The following is a 23,226-nucleotide window of genomic DNA, read 5'->3' as shown; positions in this document are numbered from 1 at the left end:
GAACCTTCAACCAGCTATTTTTAGGGATCATTACTATATAAAGATTTTCAAAGACATCAAACTCTCCTTTCAAGATTCAATGTAACTCCATAGTGGGCTAATGTATGGGATTCAATTCCTCCTCTCTTTCACATGACTGCAGGGCATACTCCAGTTAGGACAGTCCAGTCCTAACTATAAATACACAGTTGTAAGTACATAACACTATCACTTAGAGCTAAAATCATAAATATAAAAATGTATCTTATTAGCAGGTATGGACACAATTCAAATATCTCACTCTCACAGCTTTCTGTAATTTCACAAACCAAAGCAGCTCTCATTAACAGCAACATGTTAAAAATCTCACACTGCTAAAAATCTAATCAATGCTTACCATTAAATTTTTAAATTTTCTGTTTTCTGCAATGTGGAAAAAGCCATCTCTTGTTAAAATCTTAATGTGCTTCACTTCATTATTATACCTGTGGGCAATGAATAACTTATGAATATAAATGCGTTTTTAATCAGACACAATCAATAATTACCTGAGGACAAGCCCCAGTAACACTATACAAATAAATTCTTAAGACAAAATGTATATCTGTGCCAAAACAAAGTTGACATCTAATCAACCAAATATATTTATTAAAGTACAGCTAAAGAAGTAATCTGTAATCAGAAAAAAGTCACAACTAACTGCTCGTTCTAATGGGGAATTCCCATGTATTTCTTGCTTTCTATATTCATGTTGATAAACAATATGAAAGCAAATAAGACCCTCATAATAATTTGCATCCACAGAATTTAGTAACCACTTTACTGAAACATCTGAGATGCAAAGGGCTTTGACAAGTTTTGAGTCAATCAAACATTCTCATTCACTTCATAGTAGCAGATCACATTACACTCCAAACACTGCTTACTCTTATCCAATATCTTAGACCATCACTTTTGTAGACCCACTTGCTATACCAGCATTATAAAACCATTGCTACCTTCCTATTGTGAATTGTGGATATTCTTGTCAGGAACTTCAGTTTTCCTATACTGACTCTCTTAAAGGCTGTATATAATTCCATAATGGAAGTATAGGTTTATTTTTCTTATTTATTTCAAATATTATCTAGAGGTAAATGAAAACAGGGAAGCTTTCTTGAGGAGATCTTATTCCATTCCCACTTACTTGATACTAATTGCATATTCTCCTGATTCTTTGGTCCTATGCCGCACCAGGTAAGTGCTATTTACTCTATTAATAAGTTCACTCTCTGCTTGCAATCTTTCCATTGCTCCTGCAAACCTGTAACAGAGAACAATAAAAACTGCTTGTGATTTTTTTCAAAACTCCAGAGGTCTATCAAACATGCAACACAGAGTCCCAGCATTCTACATATGACGGGAACCTAAAAATACATCAGTTGCAACTGAATACCACTTACAGATCCTCTGAATGAAGAATAAAACATGAAACAATTCCACTGTTGGGGTGGGGGGGTGGGGAATTTTTAATCAGAAAGGTAGTTCTGCACATGTTGAATACAATGTCTGCTAAGGAAAGTGTTTGAGCCTGAGCATAAGCTGAATGACTACTGGCTTGAAAAGTTCATAAAATCAAATGTTTTTTCTGAATCATTTGTGCAAGTGAAACAACACAACAGTGGTCCAGAACCTTAGAACTTCCCTGAGTTCCAGTGGGATTTATCTTAAAAGGCCAGAGAATCAGCCACCAACATTGTATTAGTTCAAAAAAGACCTACACAAAAATTTGGTACTTCCACAAACATTATTTTATTTGGTTTCATAATTATGCATAACCTCTAAAGACTGAAGTACAATGGGCAGACTCAACATCCACAGGGGAAAAAAAATCAGCCTAATACATCAAAATCTGAAAAAGCTGATGCTAAGTGTTAAAAGCTAAGACAAACAAGTCACTGATTCTGCAGCCTGACTGCATAAGCAGATTTGTGTCCTTGCTCTGCCTTGCTGGTTTGGGTGGGATGTCATGAAAGGCTGTCAGCAGATATTTACTTGCAAAGCTAGAGGTTAAACTGTTAATTGGAGAAAGTGATCTAGCTTCCAGGGAAATTATGCCTATCTTACCATTTTACAAAGTAGTATAAAGGCAGTTGCCATCACAGTCATCATCACAGAACACTACCATGTAAAATTTCATCCTAATAAATCACTATCAATTAGAATGGAGCTTTAAGTAAAAAAAACATTTATTAAAAATCCTGAGAAGATAAAGACTGATGCCAATGACATGTTTTCTTCTAACAAAATTATAAGTAAAGTAAACATTAGAAATTAATTCAAAATACCAATTTTAAATATTAAACATTCTATTTGCCTTGTTATGGAAAACCACTATTTGTTCAGATGCAATCCTGATCTCACTTTTGGCAAGCTAGAGGAAATCAGAATTCATGTCTAAGTGACAAAGCATAAAATCAAGGAAAAAACACAAGTGTTCTTTTAGAATCACCACGTCTTTTCAAGAAGCAAACTGAATTCCAGTAAAGAGTTCACACACTAATTAAGCCCCAGACCAACACTGGCTGATACACCAGCCTTTTCACAGAATCATCAAGGTTGGAAGAGACCTTCAAGATCATCTAGTCCAACCATCAACCCAATATTGCCACAACCACCTCCAAACCATACCCCAAAGTGCCGCTTGTATTTCTGCAGTTTTAATGTTGGTGGGGTTTTTTTAAAGGAAATGTAGAATTACTCATGATACCAGATGTATTTAACATTATTCCTTCTTTTATTCACTTAACATCTAAGATATACTTCCATGCTTCATACTATACTCATCTCCTATTATTCTATTTCAGACTTCTTGGATTGAAGCTGTACAGCTACAGACTGGTAAACAAAATGTAAAAATCATTAAGCACTTCATTACATCACAAATGCTTTTAGACAATGCATGGGGTTGCTTTCCCCAACCATTACACAATGCCACCTTCTGAAGCCCAGAAAGGTTAAACCAATATAATTTCAATTATAGTAAACACTATAGTTGATTTCTATGACTGCTTCTTTCAGAGATTCTTTTAAGACAAGACAGAAACTCACCACAGCTGTGAAGAGTAGTCTACTGGTTTAGGAACCTAGGATATCAAAAGATACAAGAGAATGAGAATCAAGCTTTTTTTTTCTAAAAAACACAAATTAGACAGCAATGACTTAACTGTCAATATCCAGATGAAACAAGTTAAAAGAAACAGATGATCTAATCAGTCTGCAAGACTTTTCTTTAAAAGAAATTACAATAAAGGTCAAATACCCCGTATCATTCTGAAAGTAGTACAGAATAGTTTAGGTGACAGTTTGGTTTGGTTTTTTTTACTTTATAGAACTGTTGGAAGCTTTTCTGACAGTGCTTACATTCAGATTTCATACACAAAATAGCCCAATGTTACGTATTGTTGAAAAGTATAATTAAAATGTTTAACCAATTTACAGTAGCATATAAAATTAATTTCATGTATTCAGGATTGTATGGCCTTAGAAAGACTGTCTAGTGGGAAATACAGTCTACTCTTCTGAGAAACCTGAGGATAACCCATATCTTGTGTGACGTCACTCATTCATTTGTATTTGACTTGGTTTACTCTTGTCCTGTATTTTAATAAGCATGTAATTTGATTCTCAAATTAAATTTAAAAAATTAAGCAAACTGCAATTAGCTTGCAAAATGGATGTTATATGTATGCATAAACATGTGCATAGATAATGTTTATTCATGCACAAGATGCCCAGTAGAGCAATTCCCATGAAAATCAGCATTTCATCTTGACCATCTCCCATTGGTGTAAAATAACTTGGTATTACTCTACTCTTCTAAAACATCTGAAAATTGATTTTAGTGAAAGCTTGTCATACATCTCATAAACTTATTACTTAAGGCCATATATTCTTAGATAAGCAAATGATTTTTTTTTCTTCCAGTAAAACCAGAGAATGTTTTATTATTTTCTGGACTCTAACAGGAAAGAAATTACAGTAACATTCACAATTTTTTATTTATGATATATGGAATGTTTTCAGCAGAGACTTCCAAGCACAGATCGACTCAGAAAGATATTATTATAAAGGCCTACAAACTTAAATTGATTGAAATTGTAATCAATTACAAGTCCCACTAACTAGACCTTAGGTATCAACCAAGATCTCATCAAATCTCTAGAACTGAACTTGAAATAAACTGCAATAATGGGACAATCCCACTCCTCAAAACCCTACCCTAAAAGAAACCCCAAACCAAAAACCCAAACCAGATTATATATTTTAAAAAAAAAAAGAATACCTAAAGAGAAAAACAAACAAACAAACCTCCCTGCATATTTAATCACAATATTTCAGAGTTAAAGTTGCAAGAGTCAAGTAATGCAAAATTTTTGAGTTAAGCTCTCCAAAAAGCTGTGGTATATTCTAGAAGTACTGCTGAGGTAGTAATAGGCAGCTTTTGGATGGAAAAAAAAAGTGCAATAGGAAACTATGAAGCAGTTAGTGCATCAGGATACTGTAAACTAGATGTCAGCAGACAGTCAGAGCTGTGGAAACATAAAGAGCAATAAGATATTTACAACCACTTGTGTTGTTAACATATCTTGCAACCTCCTCAAAAAAAGCACAGTTACTGGAACGCAAAATTACCACATTATTGTAACAAGAATTGTTACAATTTCACCATTTTCAGACTGTCATCTTCATGCTAAGAAGCTCCAACAGTAGTTATATAATGCACTTAGTACAAATGCTTCACTAGAAACACTAAGTACATTCTTAGTGAACCTCAGAACACTTTTGAAATGAGAAAGTTATCAAAAAACTTACTTAGAAATTAAATTAGTAGCTCCCCCGACTTCTCTTTCTCCACAGGGATTAACAAAACTACTCAGGTTCTTGTGATAGGATAGAATTTTGGTTAACCTGAAATTTATTGCAGACCTAACTTCCATCCCTGCCCTGTTAAGACTCATTTCCATGAACCAAATTTGCAGAGTTCACTGCTTACTGCCCTTGACATATTGGTGTCTCAAATTAAATATACAATCCCTTACTTAAATTCCTCTTGATCCAATGCTTTTATAAGAAAAATTCTGAATTTTAAAGGACAGGGTCAAAACTCAAATTTTTTCCAAACAATAAAGCAGACACTAGTGTGGAACACATTAAAGTTCTCTGTGATGATACCAAGGTCACATGTTCAGCTTGCATAACAGTGCATCTATCCAGGTATTACAACAGTCATTTAGCCTAGTTCTTGAGAGAGAAAAAAGAAATATGCATTACTCCCAAACAGTGTGGACAAAGGGCTCTCAAACAGCAGCATTTGTAGTGCTGGTAGCATGTGAACACTTTGGAAGTGCAGGGGACCTCACACAGTCAGGGACTACCACCGGCAGCAGCAGTGGCTCTTTCCTATCCCTACAGCTACTGATGGTGCTACCCAGGCATCTCTGCTTCTAATGGGGAGACCTGGCAAAAAGTTAACAGGTTATGGATATGCTGACAAATAATTCCTGTGAGAAATATTTTAGTGGAGCAACCAAACGACACATTTCAAGGCCTTCTAGGCACTTACAAAGCTTTGACATGCTGTAAGATATTCCTAAATATTCTGAATTTGTGAAGTAGTCCTAATAAGTTGGAAAGCATATAAAAATTCAAAAATGGTTTAAGTCCATCCTCCAGAGCAGTTATATGATAGATGAGTAATCCTTTTCATAAATTTTGAATGAGCAAATATATATATACATAACAAGAGTTGTTCATTGTCACAAAACAGAGTAAAATCAAATATTATTCCAGAAGCTCTTGGCTCCTACTGTGCTATATATCCAATGCCTCTACAGAAATTAGAAAAATGGAGGAAAGATAGGAAGAACAAGAAATTAATCATATGGTGCAGAAAATGTCTGCTGATTTACACTAGCTATTGTAAAAAGAAAACATTGTTTATAGGTACAGCTGTGAAAAGTCTAGAATATAGATATTCTGGAGCTCAGCAGTTTTTCATTCAATATTCATTCCTGAGGTCTTCTGATATATGGATTTTATGCTGTTTCTGGGCATTTTTATATCAGAGGGTTGTAAAGACTGTTAGACTTCATAATAACAATAAAAGTTATAGCATGTTTAAAACCCAACTGATGTTTCAGTATCTTTAACTGCATCATTTATCATAATAAGATGTTTATATTTCATCCTTCCAAGTTAACAGTGGCAAAACATCAATTTATCTTTTTGTTCTGATCCTGACACCGGTTGGTAACATTTCATGAATAGTATTTATTCATTCCGTAAAACAGTGTTATTTTCAATACTCCTCTAAACAGTATATTTTAAATTTAGCAGAAAGCTTTCCCACTAGAAAGCAATCTTCAGAGCACCCCAGTAGTGTTTTGCCTACCTTTGGATATGCCACTGCCTCTGCTTTAAAGTACAGGGGTAATTCCTGAAACGTTGCTACAGTTGCTCATGCCAAGATGTAACAGGCACTGCCTGTGACCAGGACAGTGACACCATGAACGGGAAATTCACCACTTGAACAAGCCAGGGGTGGGAAATCCACAAATTTAACAATAAGCAGAGAGTGGAAGGATGAAAGCTAAGTTCACATAACATTTTCATCTTTATTTCAGATTTGTTCTCTCACCCAATATAACACAACTCATACCCACAAATATTCTGTGCATCCCTCTTCAAACAAAATTCTAGAAATAAGGGGTACTAAAGATATCCTATGATATACTAATGTATTTATACCCTTTAGGATCACACGGATATTTGTTCTGGAAACTAAGGCACAACATAAGCCCTTAAAGGCACATCAAAATGCAGCTACTAGCAGCTGATTCCATCTACTTATAAGCCACTTAAGTGGCATATCTTCATTGCTGTAACAAAAGCAATTCTATTAAACTGTTGTGAATCAAACTAAAATAAGTGAAAACTGTTTTAAAGTAAGAAATATGATTCATTAGTGGTTTTATGGGTTTTCATCAATTAATCTCAACAAAGGAACCTACAGTAATCTCATGCATAGTGTTACAGAGGGCAGAGAAGGAGCAAATGTTTAGTATATCAATGCATCTCCACATCTGTACACAAAACTGTTCAGTAGATATTACAAAATTATTTTTCTTATTGCTTTCCCAAACTTTTCTAGATTGACAACATTCTTGTGTGAAATAAAGGCAGGTAAGAATCTAAAGAGAGAAGAAAATTTACCAAGCAGTCAAAATTCAAAGTTTTATATTAGTTTCACAATTTTTAAACTCACTACTCAGGATGTAATCCCTCTCTCTAACCCAAAGTGACTGGGGAATAGATTAGAGCCACAGCATTCTCACCTTACTGCTGGGGAAGGGAGAAAGTGCACTTTCACATAAAATGTATTTGATCTACATTCTGGAAACTCTTTAGACAGTTTAATTTATTCATATTCCCAAAAGTTAAACCTGCTTATCAAACCATGTTTTCTTGACTTGTCCTATTTACATTCAATAACCAAAAGAATGCTCTGTTTTAAGCAATATTGAACATACCATGAAAACACAAAAGAACTAGAATAAATAAAATTTTCTGAAGGTAAGATTAATCTTTATTAATGGTATGAACTAGGCAGTATTTCTGTAAGGTGACAAACAATTGTACTTACACATGGGCTAGGTTTTACTGCATCACTTGGGAAGAATCCAAGCTCTCCTGTTGTTAGATTTCTGCCCTAGAAAAAAGAAAAACACAAATTTTTTCCATTTTTGAGACATAATGGAGACTAATAGTAAATGATAATACATGTACAGGGATTTAGAACAATAAGTATATCCAAGAGTCTTTAAAATAAAGTGCTGTTCTAATAAAGTGTTGCCAAACAGTTGTGTGGGTTTCGTTGTTATTTTGTTGGGATTTTTAATATAATTGAGTAATAATTATAGTTGATAGACCTGAGAGCTCAGAGATGAGAGGCAAGAAGGGAGCTCAGAAACTGGGATGTGATTCCCAGTTCTGTCAATGTCTGCCACTGTCTGAGATCTTCATTAACGTTAATTATGTCCTTTCAAGTTACTTTCTCCTCAGCTGGCAATCTAGAGAAAGCTGCCCCATTGCAACATTACAGATCCCCAGAATGATTTGTGGCACTCACAGCACCCAACAGATCAAGACAACTGCAGTGGGAATTTAAGGGTAGTAATCCAACAGGCAATTCAGACACTAAAAGGTAAGGGTTTCCATAAGTGATGCAAATCACTGGAAATCAGGTGGGCATGAGAACACCAACAGAACTAGAGATCAACTCTCTGTCTATGATATTGTCACCACATGCTATAGATCCATCCACACAATGGGAGACCAGCTGCAGAAATGGCCTAAATTGAGCCATTTATGCGACACAACTGCTGGCCCCCCAAAGTTTCAGGACCACCAATTTGCACCCAAAGTGACCTGATCATCACAGATCCATCCCTCAGCAATTCACAATTCAACATCAACTAGAGAACACCTCCTCAGCCAGACAGAACAACAAAATACAAGCACCTTTCTAGTCCTAGTAAATATTCGGCTGTGACCAAGCAGATCACGTTTCATGGTAGAACAGAGCACACAGTTAAAATTTCTAAACACAGATACATAAATTGAGGGCAGCAAAACGAATATTTTGGCAAGCAAAATTTTTCATTTAGCAGATCTTTAAAGACACAAAAATGCCTAACCTCCATTGAATTTAATATACTGACTGTGAACATCATATATTCTCAGCATTTGGCAATGAAAGTAAACATGAGTACTTTACAAACATTAAAATCTTAAAAATTACATTTGTTTTTTATTTTTGGTGGCATAGCTACAACACAAAAAACATTAAAAAGGGAAAAATCTTCATAAACAGACATGGAATTTCTTCAAGATTTTAGTCCATTTTGTTTCTGTAACACTAACTATGTTATTGTACCCTAATACACAAAACAGAATTCAGCAAATTCAAATAGGACGGCGCTGAACCTAAAAAAATTAACAAAGATTTACAAAAAAATGAAAACATTCTTTGATTGGTGCTACCCTAAGTACAATAAATGAGTGCATCATTTTCCCAGGGAGATCACTAAGCAATTTATCACACACAGTAACGGCCATCTTTACCAAATATGCACAGAAGTGCAAGGGAGGCAGAGGAGAGAGGAAAGCAGGCAGGCAGCACTTAAGCTAAATATGCTTTATAGCAATGATATTTTAAAAAGAATTATGTGCAAACAAGTGACAGTCTTACAGATCTGAATCTCTGTTTAGCCTCTTCACTTCCTTGCTACCTTTGACCCTACTTGAATACAGGTTACCCTTTGCACCCCATACTCTATTTACTCCTGAAACACAAATCCCTCTGAAGTATAGACTTGACTTTTAAGCAGAGCTCTGTGAAACAGTCTGCCATCTAAGTGATACTTATTTTCAATACTAATCATACCTGAATAGCAAGTGGCATCACACTCAATAAGATCAGCCACTGAATAAAACATACTAACATCTATCAAAACATGTCTGACCCCACTTCAGCTATAGCTTAAGCATCGCTTAGTAATCTGTGTTGTTTATTTGATGAGCTGTAAAGAGTGAAAAAATTATACCTAAACCACACATACATATCTATTACAAGCACTTCAATTTCTAAACTGAGCAACAGTCAAGTTAAAAACCCATTGTAATATTAGACTTGCAGGTCAGCTGTAAATTACTCTAAAAGGCCTCTTGAACTATTTCAGATTTTAATACAAATTGCATTTCACAGAATTTTTTTCTTAATATGCATTTTAAAATGTAGATGTCATTAAAAGACTTAGAAAAATCTGCATTAAGCAGTCTGTGACAAGACAGGGAAAAAAATATTCCCAAATGATGCTAATGGAAATGACAATTTCTATTAAGATTCAAATCTATTACTAAAGCTTCTGGGGGAAAAGCCTCACACACTCTCTGGTTTCTGCTAGTTAAACACAGGGAGATTCTAGCTAGATTCTTCAGCGTGATAATCACAAATAACAATTAAGACAATTTCCAGTAGATTGATTTGACAGATGTGTATGAACATGGCAATAGAATCAGTCCCACAAGGTGCCAATAATTCAGGCTTGTACTAATTGTATTAGTCAGATGATTACCTTCTAGCCAGTCCCAAGTCAAGAGCAGGCTTAAATGCTTCTCCAGATCAGAATATTAGACCTTGCAAAACCAAGTCCTGCACATAAAACTGTATAGGCCAAACTCTGTCAATCAGCATTTGAAAAAAATTATTTGGATATGATAAATATCCATGATGTGCTAAATAACAGGTTTGGGGGGGGTTGGAGCAGAGTTGATTTTTTTGTGGAGTTTGGAGGGGTTTCTGGGAGGGGGTGAGGCGGTTGGATTACACCTATTTTCATATTTTTCAATAGATAAAGCAATTCTATTGTTTATTACTTCCCATGATTAAATGTTGTTCAGAATGATACAGTGACATAGGAGGAGCTCACTGATCCAGACCTGAAGAGTTTGAAGATTTAATCCTAACTGTAGCCCAAAAAAACCCAAAAAAAAAACACGAAAAAGTATAACCCAGCTCAGAGAAAGCAGTTTTTATATTATATTCATTAACTTATTGTAGCCTCAAAGAAAAAAGAAAATCATGAAGACAAACACAGGAACAACAATTCAAGATGACAGATGCTTCCCAACTGTTGTTCTTCTATTAATATCCTGAAAGTTCTTCTATTTAGCTCTATTTCCATTTATCCAATAATATAAACAATTAAGAAAGCAATCAAGAAAAATGAGACACACTTTAATGCATTTATAGTTAAAGTGAATGTAAGTCAGCATTTTCAATGTTTATAGTTCTCAATTAAGCAGAAATTTCAGTAGTGAAAAAAAAGTAGTGATGTGAATCATGCAACAGCAAATTTTGCCATCAATAGAATATACTTTTCCCATGTACATTAAAATCCTATCCCTTAACTGACTTGAGAGGGCTTCAAGAAGTTTAGGTGTAGTTCTGTTTTGCAGAGCTGTTTCTCTCCCCTATAAACCTAATATTCCTTAACTGGGGTTTTTCAACATAGCTTTTAGTTCTGTCATGTTAGAGAAGCAGTGGCTGAAAAGTCACAGGAATTTGCTGTTTATGCCAAACATTCTCCTTAACTCTTACAATTTCACTAGAAGGATTGCCACCAATGTCATGTTCTTGCAGATTTATTCACTGGGGCTTTTACTCTAAGGCTGCAAGAACGAAGCTTTACACCACATAGGAACTACTGGCAATTTAAAAGTAAAAATAGTCGTAATTAGACATTGATTCGGATTTAAAAAAAAAAGATTTTTTGTTGTTGTTCAAAAAGAAAAAAATTACAGTTATTAGCTCAATAATAAATTAATATCTGGACTAAAAGAATACAGCCATTTGCTAAATTATACAGTACCTGCCAAAATAAGCTATGTGCATCTCCTTTAAGTAGTTCAATAGTGTCCCCAATCTGGATATGCAATGGTGGACCATCCTGTGCTGCTGGCTGTGGTATTCCATTGTAGTTTCGAATTACTTGCATTTTTGGTAAACCTGAACAAACATAAACACACACAAAAAGAAAAGAAACAGACAAAACATAAGCCCAAATTTATTTTTACTTAATGACAATTGATAAAATCTGAAGACCACAAAAGCAATCGAGCAAAGAAACACTAGGTTTTTAACAGGTACATGACTAAGGCACTAGCACTAAGTACTGTACCATGCACAACCTAAAAGAAAATAATTACTTTGGAAAAATATCTTTGTCCTCCTTTCTTCTTGGGGTAAAGTTGATTTCATGCCTATAGGGACTATTTTTAACTGAACATGGGATGTTCAAATCACTACCATTGAGCAAGCATATAGATTCAAAATCTTAACCAGAAAGTTTTGGGTTAAGTAAGGTTTTCGTAAGAATGTATTTTAATAAATACAGGCAAGAGTGAAAGCATGAAAAGTCAAGGTTGCTGGGCTGCCATATTTAACATGTTTCTTGTGGAGAGTCATGATTAACTTAATTCTAAAACAAAGGATCAGTGGGCCCACAAAAGACCTACTTCTGTTGCAAGATCACTACTGTAATTTAGGAGGCAATAAACACAAATAACCATGATCTCCTCTAAATTGTACAAAACATGAAAGAGATCATCTTCAATAATTACTACCCTCTGTATTAATGAATAAATACTAATCCCAAGTGCTGATGAAACATTAGGTAAAGTAATACCAGCTCTTATGTTACTCAATTGAAATTACACCCTAAGTTTTACTATTTCTGCAAGTTATCTGGCATACTTAAAATGAGCACCTAATTATTAGTAAGCCATTATTCCATTTATGCAAATACTAGGCCTTGCTTTGTTTCTCAGTTGAAGGTTGTCAGGCTTTCAAATACTGATTCAGCATCAAGAAATGCTTTATGCACTGCATGGCAAATAGAAGCAATGCTGCATACAAGTGTCCTCTCAGAGCTGATGACTGTGTCCTAATGCAAGGAAACTCCCTCATCACAATACCCATGATAGTTCTGCATATGTGATGAACAAACTGTAAGCATGTATTCATCTTAGAGATATACTTGGAAGTCAGAACAAATGCACAAAAAATTATTCACATTATAAAACCTTATATCGAGTGATTTAGTTTAAGACATTTTTAGTATGCAGATATAATATATTTAAAACCCCACACTCATATTGATCTTATCAGAAGATGCTCAAGAAATACTCATGTACTTCTGAATGCAAATCCTGGTGGTCTTTTTAAGGTACCACACTGCTGAAATTATTAATCACAAACATGAATAAAAGCACTTTTTATTTCTGTTTCACTGGTAATTATGACTATTGGCATCTCCGAAAAACAGGTCAAGAGAACAGGGGAAAAAATTGTGCTGTGTCAACCAGCAGAATTATTCTAGAGATAACACAGAATTAATCTTGTTAAAACATATCATGCCTAGAATAGTTGTGTATAATTTGGTATGCTTAATTCTGTAACATCTGACAGCAATTTTGACGATAAAATTACCTAGGCAGATACAACGTTGGAAGCTTTGATTTAACACCTCTTGACATCACTAGAAATAATCCTATTCATTTAAATAGGCTTTTGGGTTACAGCCTTAGCCCTAATGGAGTTTACTGACTTGCTTCAGATCCCTTCTTAAAACTTGTTTATTGTAATGCCTACAGAAACTGTGACAACTATAGTGTTTATTTGCCACAGCTGGTCTCTACTATAGTGACCACCAAATCTTATTTTTCTACTGTAATTTTACTACCTAATTTTATCCAAGTCTTTCCTTTGGCCTACTCAGGAGTTCTTTGTGCTCAATGTTGTTGCTGCAAATACACACTCCCCAACACAATGTATATGCACTATCACCAGACTTACACAAACCAGCATCTGGAATAAGAGGGATACATGGCTAGGATTCCGATACATTGCAACAATACAGTAGCCAATGATACTGCAATGTTGTTCTGTATTACTTTCATGCTACTGCATGCTATTTTTTAAGGCCACTGATAAAAAATACATGTAGAAACAAGGGCAATTATTTTTTTGTTCTTATTATTTTAGCACACATTAGATTTTACTCAGAATTCTGAAAAGCACTTTCTACCTCAAAGTAAAACAACTGAAGATAAATTCACTCTCTAACAACAAGAGTGCTTGAGTCAGTAATAAAAATATTCATTTCAGTATCAGCAATGTCTGTATTGATAGCCTGTAGACAGCCTGTATTGATCAAAGACACAAAAGTGGAGAGTGCACAACTAATGTGTTTTACTTGTATGAAAATATCAAAAGGACCTGTCCCTGTTATATGATTTAAACTTTTTTTTTAAATCAGTTTTTCTGAAACAAAAGACTAAATGAAATCTTTGAATTAATCAAAGAGCTCCAAACAGAAAACCTACCTTCCTTTTCACCATTAATTACAAATTTGATTATAGTAGCTCAGAAAGAGTTTAGCAGATTAACAATGAGCTAGTGTACATTTAACTGGATGGAAACTGGTCAGCCTTCATGTCCTAACATATACAAAGAACAGTAGGGTGAGAGGGATCAAGTCCTACCCATTGTTAACACAGGGACCATCTCAATCAATCTGTCAGTTGTTTAGCAAGCTTATCCTTAAAGTCATTTGTTTGCTCCTGCTGTTCATTTTAGAACTATATTCTCTGAGCATTTAGAATTGTGCTGGCCTTGGCTGGGATAGAGTTAATTTTCTTCACAATAGGTAGTAGGAGGCTACCTATGGTTTGAATTTGTGCTGAAAAAAGGGTTTGTTTGCACAGTGTCAAGGCCTTTTCTTCTTGTACCACCCTGCCAGTAGGCTGGGGGTGCACAAGAATCTGGGAGGGGACACAGCTGGGACAGCTGGTCCCAACTGACCCAAGGGATAAGCCATACCATATGACACCATGCTTACTATATAAAATGGGCTGAAGAAGGAGGAAGGAGGGACTTTGGAGTGATGGTATTTGTCTTTCCAAGTCACTGTTACACATGATGGAGTCCTGCTTTCCTTAGGATGGTTGAACACCTGCCTGACCAGGGAAAGCAGTGAATGAATTCCATCTTTTGCTTTACTTGTGGGTGCAGCTTTTGCTTTACTTGTTAAAAGTGTCTATCTCAACTCACAAGTTTTCTCACTTTGGTGCTTAGTTCCTGGCTGGGGTTAAACCACAACAAGAATCTTCTGCTTTTCAGTGTAAATTAGTTCATGGCCAACTTATATCCATCCAGACAGAGGCAGCAGCTTGCATAGTTCTTTTCCTTGCCTGCATTTATTTTTGTACTATAGCTAAAGAGAGCAATCATACCCCTATTAACCTTCATTTTGCTAGGCTAAACGAGCCAAGTTCTTTCAGCTTCCTCTCATAACAGATCAATTCCTCTGAGGCAGTATACCAACTGCTTTACAGAAGTTCAGACAGACAAGATCTAGAATATTTTCCTTGTCTATCTTCACATTTCATTTTTAATTGGCACATGGATTCACAACAAATATAATCATTAAGAATCCTGAGTGCTCGCTGTAATATAATAATGCATACAAGAAAAAGTGATATGCTACAGAAACCTGAAGTGTTTTAGAGTATGATTATGGATCATTTGTGACAGAAACAGTATAGAACTACTATGCATTAACGACTAAAACGTGAAACACAATAAGCATTAAAGACACTGTCATTGCAAGGTACATAGTTGCAGTACTGACAGTATCTGACAATTGCAGAAAACTTGTGGAAACACATCTGGCACAAAAATGTTACTCGTTCACATGTTCAAAAGCAGGTAAAATTCCAACACAAAGGATTTGTGGTCAGGATTTCATCCATGCATTATTATCATTAATGTTACTAATTCCATTGGCTTCCATGAAGTCAGATTTCCATATGACAAAGTTTTTAATCAGGAAACTTTCTAATTTAAAGATACAGAAGAGCCTGGCAGTTTCCAGCTTTGCGATAAAAAAGCAAACTTATCCATTTATTACACCAATAAATAACTGAAATTTACTTCAGTTGAAAACCAGGAAAAACTCCCAGATTCCAAGAACAGTCTTTATAGTCTAGCTCTGGGTCACAGAACTAACATAAATTGATGATCTAAATTGTATTTCATGAGAAAAACAGAAAGCAAGATAGAGCCAAGATTTACAAAGTACTAAATCGTCTACATTATAGAAAAATAAAACCTTTTATAAACCATACCATGCATTTGAGTATTTCATCTCATAATTATGAGTCAAGGAAGGAGGTCACATTTTAGAATTAACATAGTACATAATAAGTTAGAATACCCAGTATATACATGAAACAAAAAAACCCATATAAAGTACTTGTATTCCTTACAGCAGCTCTGCGTTTATGAGCCACATTGAATGACACTCAGAGCTTCATGCAGAGATTCAAAAATGTTATTTTTTGCTAACAACATGCATAATGCATGCCCTATGATGACCTCTATCTGTCAAAATTGATTCCAGCATCTGTTATTTCCAAGCAATGCAGAATGTGGTTTAGGCTTCAGGCAGGGATCATTTTAACATACAAAATAATGACACAGCATACAGGAGAGCCGGGTTCAAAGGTGAATTTGTGGATATACTATATACTATTAGCACAAAGACATAAAATAGCTTTCTCTGCATTAAATATCCCTTCCTAGTTAATATGAAGGAAGACTTTCTTCTTCTCTAGGGAAAATATGGCCTAATCACAAAGTATTTATAACCCGGTCCAAAAACCCACAAATGACATGGAATAAAGCCTCCTGACTTCATGAGGCTTTGAATCTGAAACAGAATTTTAGACTATCTGACAAGGCCACATCTTGATGTTTCCAGAATCAAGACAGTGCCACTTGCCTTTCATATAGGAAACAACAAGAAGGCTCCCTAATTCTGTCTTTTCTTTCACCCATCTTCTGAGTGTCCGTTTGGAATCTCTGAACTCGCTTTAACCCTTTTTCCTTTATATCTTTGTAGCTACAAAAATAGGGAACGCAGTTCTGCTGAGAAACAAGCTGACATTTAGTGATTGTTAAGCCTTCCATAGTAAAGACCAGGAGAAATATTCCATCTCAAATCTCAAAGCAGGTACGTCCCCAGACATCTTTACCCCCCAACCAAAAAGTAAGGGCTAAGTAATTCATGGCAGTGTCTCGTTGGACTAGATGTCTGAACAGTGACGCACTGTAGGGATAGCTGTGCTTTCAAAAGAATTTGTAACAGGAAGCTAGAACTCATTTTTCACTTAGGAAGCTTTTTTTCCCTTTCCCTTCTAAATTTCAGAGAAAGTTGCAGGGAGACCCGAAAGTAAGCTCTCTCTCTCTCTGGTATGCAAGAGAGAGAATGCTCACAGACATATACAGGGCCCCCTCAGGTCTGAGAGGGCAGGGGAGGACAGAGAGCAGATAAAAAGCCTTGGAAGAGCGTGGGAATTTGCCTTTCCTCTGAGACCCTGTGCTGCCTGGCAGTGCCATGAGGTTTGTAAGTTTTAATGTCTTTGCCACCAAAATAAAACTCATTTGAACCCTTTCCACTGCCTCGGGATTCTTGTGGAAGATACCTGCATATATTTTACTTTACACCCACAGTATTGCAGATAATTTTAACAGCAGAAACTAAAGAGACACAAGCGAAGGGGAACTTGGATTGAAATAAAAGCAAAGAAAGAAAAAAATTAGTATTTACAACATGGTAAGTAAAGTTAGACTGAGAAGGTGTCAGATCAAGAAGCGTAACTGCAGATAATAAAGTAACAAGGAGTTATGATAAAAAGAGAAAGAGGAAAACAGATCTGTTGATAAGGACAGCAGTGTAAGAGCAGATGGACCATAATACCCACAATCTAAGCATTCATGAGACAAAAAATACAACTTTTTGACATGTTTGTTGGTAACATCTAGGTCCAACACTAATACTAAAAGCTACTTAAAGAAAGGAAAGCTCTAATCTGAGCATGGGCTATATGAAAACAAAGTCCATTAGCATTCTGTGTATATCCTTCAAATCAGCTCTGCTATCTTCAGTGTTTAAAACTCCTGCTTCTAATAATTTTATTGCAGAATTAATAGTAAACCTGATTGTCCTCTCTTGCATTTATCAATTCCTCATCAGTGTCATCTATTTCCACAGCCAGTGGAAGTCAATGCCTTTGTACAGTTACTGCCAACAGCAAAGCTTGTCTAGAAGGACTTAGCTGGTGAGGAGACAGGAGAAAAGCAACACTACATAATCACTTTTAAAAACCCACTTACATTCATTTTCTGACAATGTCTATTAATGGCTCAAAAGAAACTAGGTTGGGGTGAGGGGTTTTTAACTTTTAGGCTGAGTACTCATGACACAAATTAAAGATCTCACATACATGGAAGATGCCAGCACAGTCTTTTAAGTGCAGTCTTCAGAGTGGCAATGATTTAAATAATTAGTATTGGACAAAATTAACACAATAAGTACATAGACATACCTCAAAGAAGATACTTTAATTGAACTTTTAATCCTCCCAGTCTTAAGTTATTATTTTTGTATGTCATCATAATTAGAAGTTCTAATTTTAGATATTGCTTATAAGCCTTACATTCATAAAATAATAGAATGGGCTGAGTTGGAAGGAACTTTAAAGATCATATAGTTCCAACCCTCCTGCCACAGACAGAGACTCCTTCCACTTGACCAGGTTGTTCAAAGCGCCGTCCAACCTGGCCTTGAACGCTTTCAGGGATGGAATCCCGTTCCAGGGATGGGGCATCTACAACTTCTCTGGGCAACCTGTGCAAGTGCCTCACCTCCCTCACAGTAAAGAACTTCTTCCTAACATCCAATCTACACCTTCCCTCTCTCAGTTTAAAGGCAAGATGGCTGAAATGCTGACAGTGCCTAAGACTCAGCTTGGAGTATTTCACTTGTCCTCTCTTTAACTGCTTTGCGTTTGATTACTGTTCAGTTAAGTCTTACTATTTGTCCTATGATTAACCACAACTCTGGAGTTTGCCACTTGACTCAATTTTAAGTGAAAAAACTACAGAAGGCTGATTATTAAAACATTTAACAGCTACCATAAGCCTTAACTCAACTGTGTAGGTTACTGCTTACATAGATACAAAACTAAAGCAACCCTTTCAGGGGCAGGGCAGGGCTTTCTTCCATAAACAGAGAACTCACATGCACTGGGGAAAGGTGGGGGGAAGGATGTGGAGGGAAAATAATCTTCACTATCTCATAATTTAGATGACAAATCTGTAACGCACTCCAAACCACAACTGATAAACGTTCACATTTCTCTTCCACAGAAATGGAAGGTTTAAGGACTGTTATGCTACAGAACACATAAAACTACTGGGAAAAAAAAAATTCACAGTCCTAGCCCTGCTTTCTGTGACTGTCCTCCCTTAACTACTCCAAAAACTGTGTCCTTCTTAAAAACCTTACTGAAGCAGCATTTGGGGTTCCTTCCAGTCCTTTGCTACCTGTCAAATCTATAGTTTTTCAAATACTCAATTTTCCACCATTTCTCTTTAATCCTGCATATATAAACTGTATTCTTGGCAGAGACCTCTGCAAAAATGGTCAACCATCAACCAAAATGAAGATGTGTGGGAGGAAAAAAATCTGTCTGCTAACAGTCTGATCAACAACTTGTTATGAGAAACAGAAAAACACAACTCAGGAAGTCCTTTTGCTTCTTTGGGTTTTGTAGACCTGATCATTAGCAAAAAGCCCACTGATAAGTAGCTGTATCTCCATTTTCCAGTAAAGATCCACACAAAACTTGGAACTACATTGCAGATCATAGCAGGAGTTCATTACGAGGAAAATAAACAAGTCTAGCAATGTTGTTCAATTTACAAGGTTGCATTTTTGAGATTGTTATTTCTGAAATATTTCTACACATTTTTCTTATATTAGTCGTTTGTTCTGCTTTAAAAACAATGCACAGACAAACGGACATCTCCCCCTGCTCTGAACATCAGTATTTGACTTCACTCCACTTAAATGTTTTTGTCAGCAAAGGTTTCTGAGGATAACTGCTTAGTGACAATATGATCAGCATTAATGAAATTAATGGCACAGGAATATGGACATTCACTGAGGCTCTCAGTAGCAGCTTTAAGTTTTCAGGTCTTCCAAGTCAAGGTCAGCTTCATGCTCCTATAAATACAGCTAGAACTTATTTTTATCAGAAATAAGTAATTTCACAGTTTATTGCTGAATATTCTGAGTTGGAAGGGATACATAAGGATCACTGAGTCCAACTTTGAAGTGAATAGCCCACAGAGGGAAAAATCCCACAACCCTAGTGTTATTAGCACCATTTAGCCAAGAAAATTCAGAATCCAAACTGAAGTTTCAGCACCATTTTTTTTTTAATTTAGAAAAGGAACTCCAACAGAAGGCATTTTCTTACTTCACTCTTAAGCAGGGACATTTGGCACATCATGTCACTCATTTTAAGGAATCTGGAAGCTTGCCTCTGTGCAAGAAAAAACAGGCACTACAAAAATGCTTCTGATGAGCCATGTTTTTAAACTTCAGAAAAGAAACCCATAAGGGCTGCCTTTTGGGAAAGGAATAAATCTATTATTACTTAGATAACTGATGACCATTTGTCTCTCCTGCCCTTAAAGGTGGTTCTGCTCACAACTCTCAAGGATTCAGTCCTGAGGTTTAAATTTACTTTTGTGTCTCAAAACTGAAGGAAAAGAAACTGAAGATTTTGGGAAGTCAGGGGACAAAATATTACAACAGAAATATGAAAATTAGTCAAGTACACTGCAGAAAGAATCTACTGACATACAAATGCCAACACATTCCTGTTTGCACAGCAAGCATATTCACAGAATCACAGCACATTCTAAGTTGGAAGGAACTCACAAGGATCCTCAAGGCCAACTCTTAGGTGAATGGCCCATACAGGGATTGAACCCACAACCTTGATATTATCAGCACCAAGCTGCAACTAACTGAGCTAATCTCACACAAACTGTCCTGGGCAGCTTTCAAACACTCAGTCTTCCCTTATAACATATATATATTTGTTTTTTGGAGATCCATATGTAACTGCAGTAATAAGGGATGCCATTTTCAGAAAGATCAAGTACCAAGTACTAGAAAGATCAAGTACCACTAGCTCCAACTTCAGTGGTCAGGTTTTTTCATTATTTTTTACTTTCCAAATTTGACAGAGAAACTTTGGCACATCAATTTAGAAAACTTGGACATGCCCTAGACTGATAACTGTGTATTGCCAGTGCAAGAAAGTATATTTAAAATAACAGTAATTTTGTGTGCAATTCCAATATCATCCAACAACATTCATACTCAAGCCCAAGCACTTTCACAAAGGAGAGGACTCTCTCCAGGACTGCACTGAAAGAAAGTGGAAGAGAGCTAACAAAGTCACTGACTTCATAATGGTCATAGCTACATACTTTTTGTGATTAATTAAGAGTGAAACTATTTTTATTTCACTCACAGACCTCAGTTTCCCTTTCACAGCATGTTTTCCTCCAAAAAAGTGTTAAGGACAAGTTCTTGTGTTTTGTACTATTTTAACTTCAAATGTTTATTCAGGCAACTGGTCCTTACCTGCAGTGACATAGGCAGCTGTTCTTGTAAGGGGTTTTGGAATTGCCTAGATTGAAAAGAGGCTCAGCACTTTGAACAAACATTAGAAATGGCTGAGCACTAAATGCTTTATGTGAATAAACAATAAAGAATAACCAGGTTCAAAACCACAGTTTTCATTTGTTTTGACAAAGTAATGAAATCTCATCATTTCAATGTAGTCTAGAAGGTGAATTAGGGATATCAATTTTAAAAATCATCCTGTCTCAAAACTAAGAAGCTTCATTTATTTTCTTTAAAATTAAGTAAAATGCAGTTTTGGCACATGAATTAAAAAGTGTGGTACATGTGGTGCTGCTTTTTATAAAAGCACACAGCATGAAAATTAACCACTGTTAATTATCACATCTTTTAATGTAATGCCATAGACAGGCATGGCATTCTAACACATGTATTTGTTCAAACATGTACCTGCCCTGAGGAGCTAACAACTTGCACTGGGCAGATACTATAGATGAGCTAGGAAGGTGTGTCCAGACAACAGATTACGTGCAGCAAAAGGCTCTTAAAAACAGGGACAAATGTGGGAAGGTAGAAATCCATTATTCCACAAAAGTAATTATTTTGAGCTGTATTTTTAATATTAATTTCTGCCTGCCATGGGATGATTTTGCAGCAAGCAGTAAGAGAAAAAAGACTTGAGAATAGGAAACCAACTTCGGAAACTGAATTTAATACTGTCATGAATCTTGCACAGGACATAGGCATTTTTTCTGTTGTTGAGAATTCACAGACTGAATAATTTTAAAAACAAATAACCCATGAAAACACCTATACCACCTAGAATCTTTCACAGGTATCAAATTTAAAAACACGTATTGCTGCAAACGTGCTGACATTTTATTCATCGAGCATTGCAAAAATGAAAATTAAATTACCCTTCATGCAATTTCTTTTGTGCTCAGTATTGAGTAATAGCATCTGCCTCTAAGATGAAAGGCCTTAGTCTCCATTTCTGTTACTTACAAGAATTAAATTCTCTAGCAAGAGAGGCATTTTAAATTATTACATAACACGAAGGGGAAGTGGGTGATGACTGGCAAAGCAGGCAGGTTCCAGCACATGACAAGTAATTTTGCCTGCATGCACCCTCTTCATAATGCTACATAATCCTTCAGCTTTTCAAGTTAAACACTCTTGTGATCTTACTCTTCAAGCAGATTTTCTTTTCTGTGGCCTCTACCCTGATTATAGCAGACACCTCTTTTACTTTTTAACTGATACTTCTTAACATACGTGAAAAAAAATTTCAGGCCTTACAGACCTTCTTTGCATGCAAGCATCAGTAGACAAATGTTGCCAAGACTTATGGCATTATACTAAGCAATAAAAAGACACTGTTGCTTTGGCTAAAACAAATTTGCTTTTAAAAAATATGCCTACTTATTTCTGGTCTCTATAGGCTACAGCAAATCACTTATTCTCTTTGGGAAAAGAGAATAAAACCTGCCTTTATTACAAAGTATTTGTGTTATAAAAGTAAAAAACCATGAGTACATATTCCACTGTTACCACCACAATGTAGTTAAAATTGTTTATCGCTAAACAGTATATACCTGGTATTTTGTTATTATGCTGCATACTTTGCACATTTAAAGCACTGGCAATCTGTGAAATTCAAAATGCATTGTATTTTGTGATACCTCCAGCTTTGCCATGAATGTGTAGTATCCCTGGCCTCAATCAGCCCACATACCCAGACAAAGGCATTCAGACTACAATTTAAATATCCACTCAGTATAAAACTGTATATATCTTACATATTGTTTTCACTGTCTTCATTTATAAATTACTCTTTCTCTTCTAGCATGACTAGTATATAAAAAATTACAATCTATTCTGATGCACTAATGTTTCTGTGAACTTCCTTTTTATCAAAGAACAATATTTTGTTTTTAGTATAAATTTAAGAAAGTAAAAAAATTGAAATAGCCTAATTTTCTATGCCAACATATAAATAAGACCTGAACTTGAAGATTGCTCACAGAAAAATAAATAATAAGCAGTAAAAGAGTGTTGTTTCAAAGACAAAAAG

At 35.6% G+C, this 23,226-nt stretch overlaps 1 protein-coding gene across 2 annotated transcripts in view; it reads right to left on the bottom strand.

Annotated features, from left to right (window-relative positions):
• Positions 1 to 23,226, bottom strand: part of VAV3 (vav guanine nucleotide exchange factor 3) — a 157,432-nt gene that overhangs the window by 18,825 nt on the left and 115,381 nt on the right. For both annotated transcript variants that reach the window (XM_064664542.1, XM_064664543.1), the window contains exons 20-24: positions 11,454 to 11,590; positions 7,664 to 7,729; positions 3,070 to 3,104; positions 1,166 to 1,282; positions 377 to 464 (exon numbers count right to left, since the gene is read on the bottom strand). In XM_064664542.1, coding sequence (XP_064520612.1) covers positions 377 to 464; positions 1,166 to 1,282; positions 3,070 to 3,104; positions 7,664 to 7,729; positions 11,454 to 11,590 — 443 coding nt within the window. The remainder of the gene's footprint in view (positions 1 to 376; positions 465 to 1,165; positions 1,283 to 3,069; positions 3,105 to 7,663; positions 7,730 to 11,453; positions 11,591 to 23,226) is intronic.

The sequence above is a fragment of the Pseudopipra pipra genome, chromosome 9 (genome assembly GCF_036250125.1).
Source record: "Pseudopipra pipra isolate bDixPip1 chromosome 9, bDixPip1.hap1, whole genome shotgun sequence".
Lineage (NCBI taxonomy): Eukaryota > Metazoa > Chordata > Aves > Passeriformes > Pipridae > Pseudopipra > Pseudopipra pipra.
The sequence above is the reverse complement of the archived record's forward strand: the minus strand, read 5'-3'. Positions and strand labels throughout refer to the sequence as shown.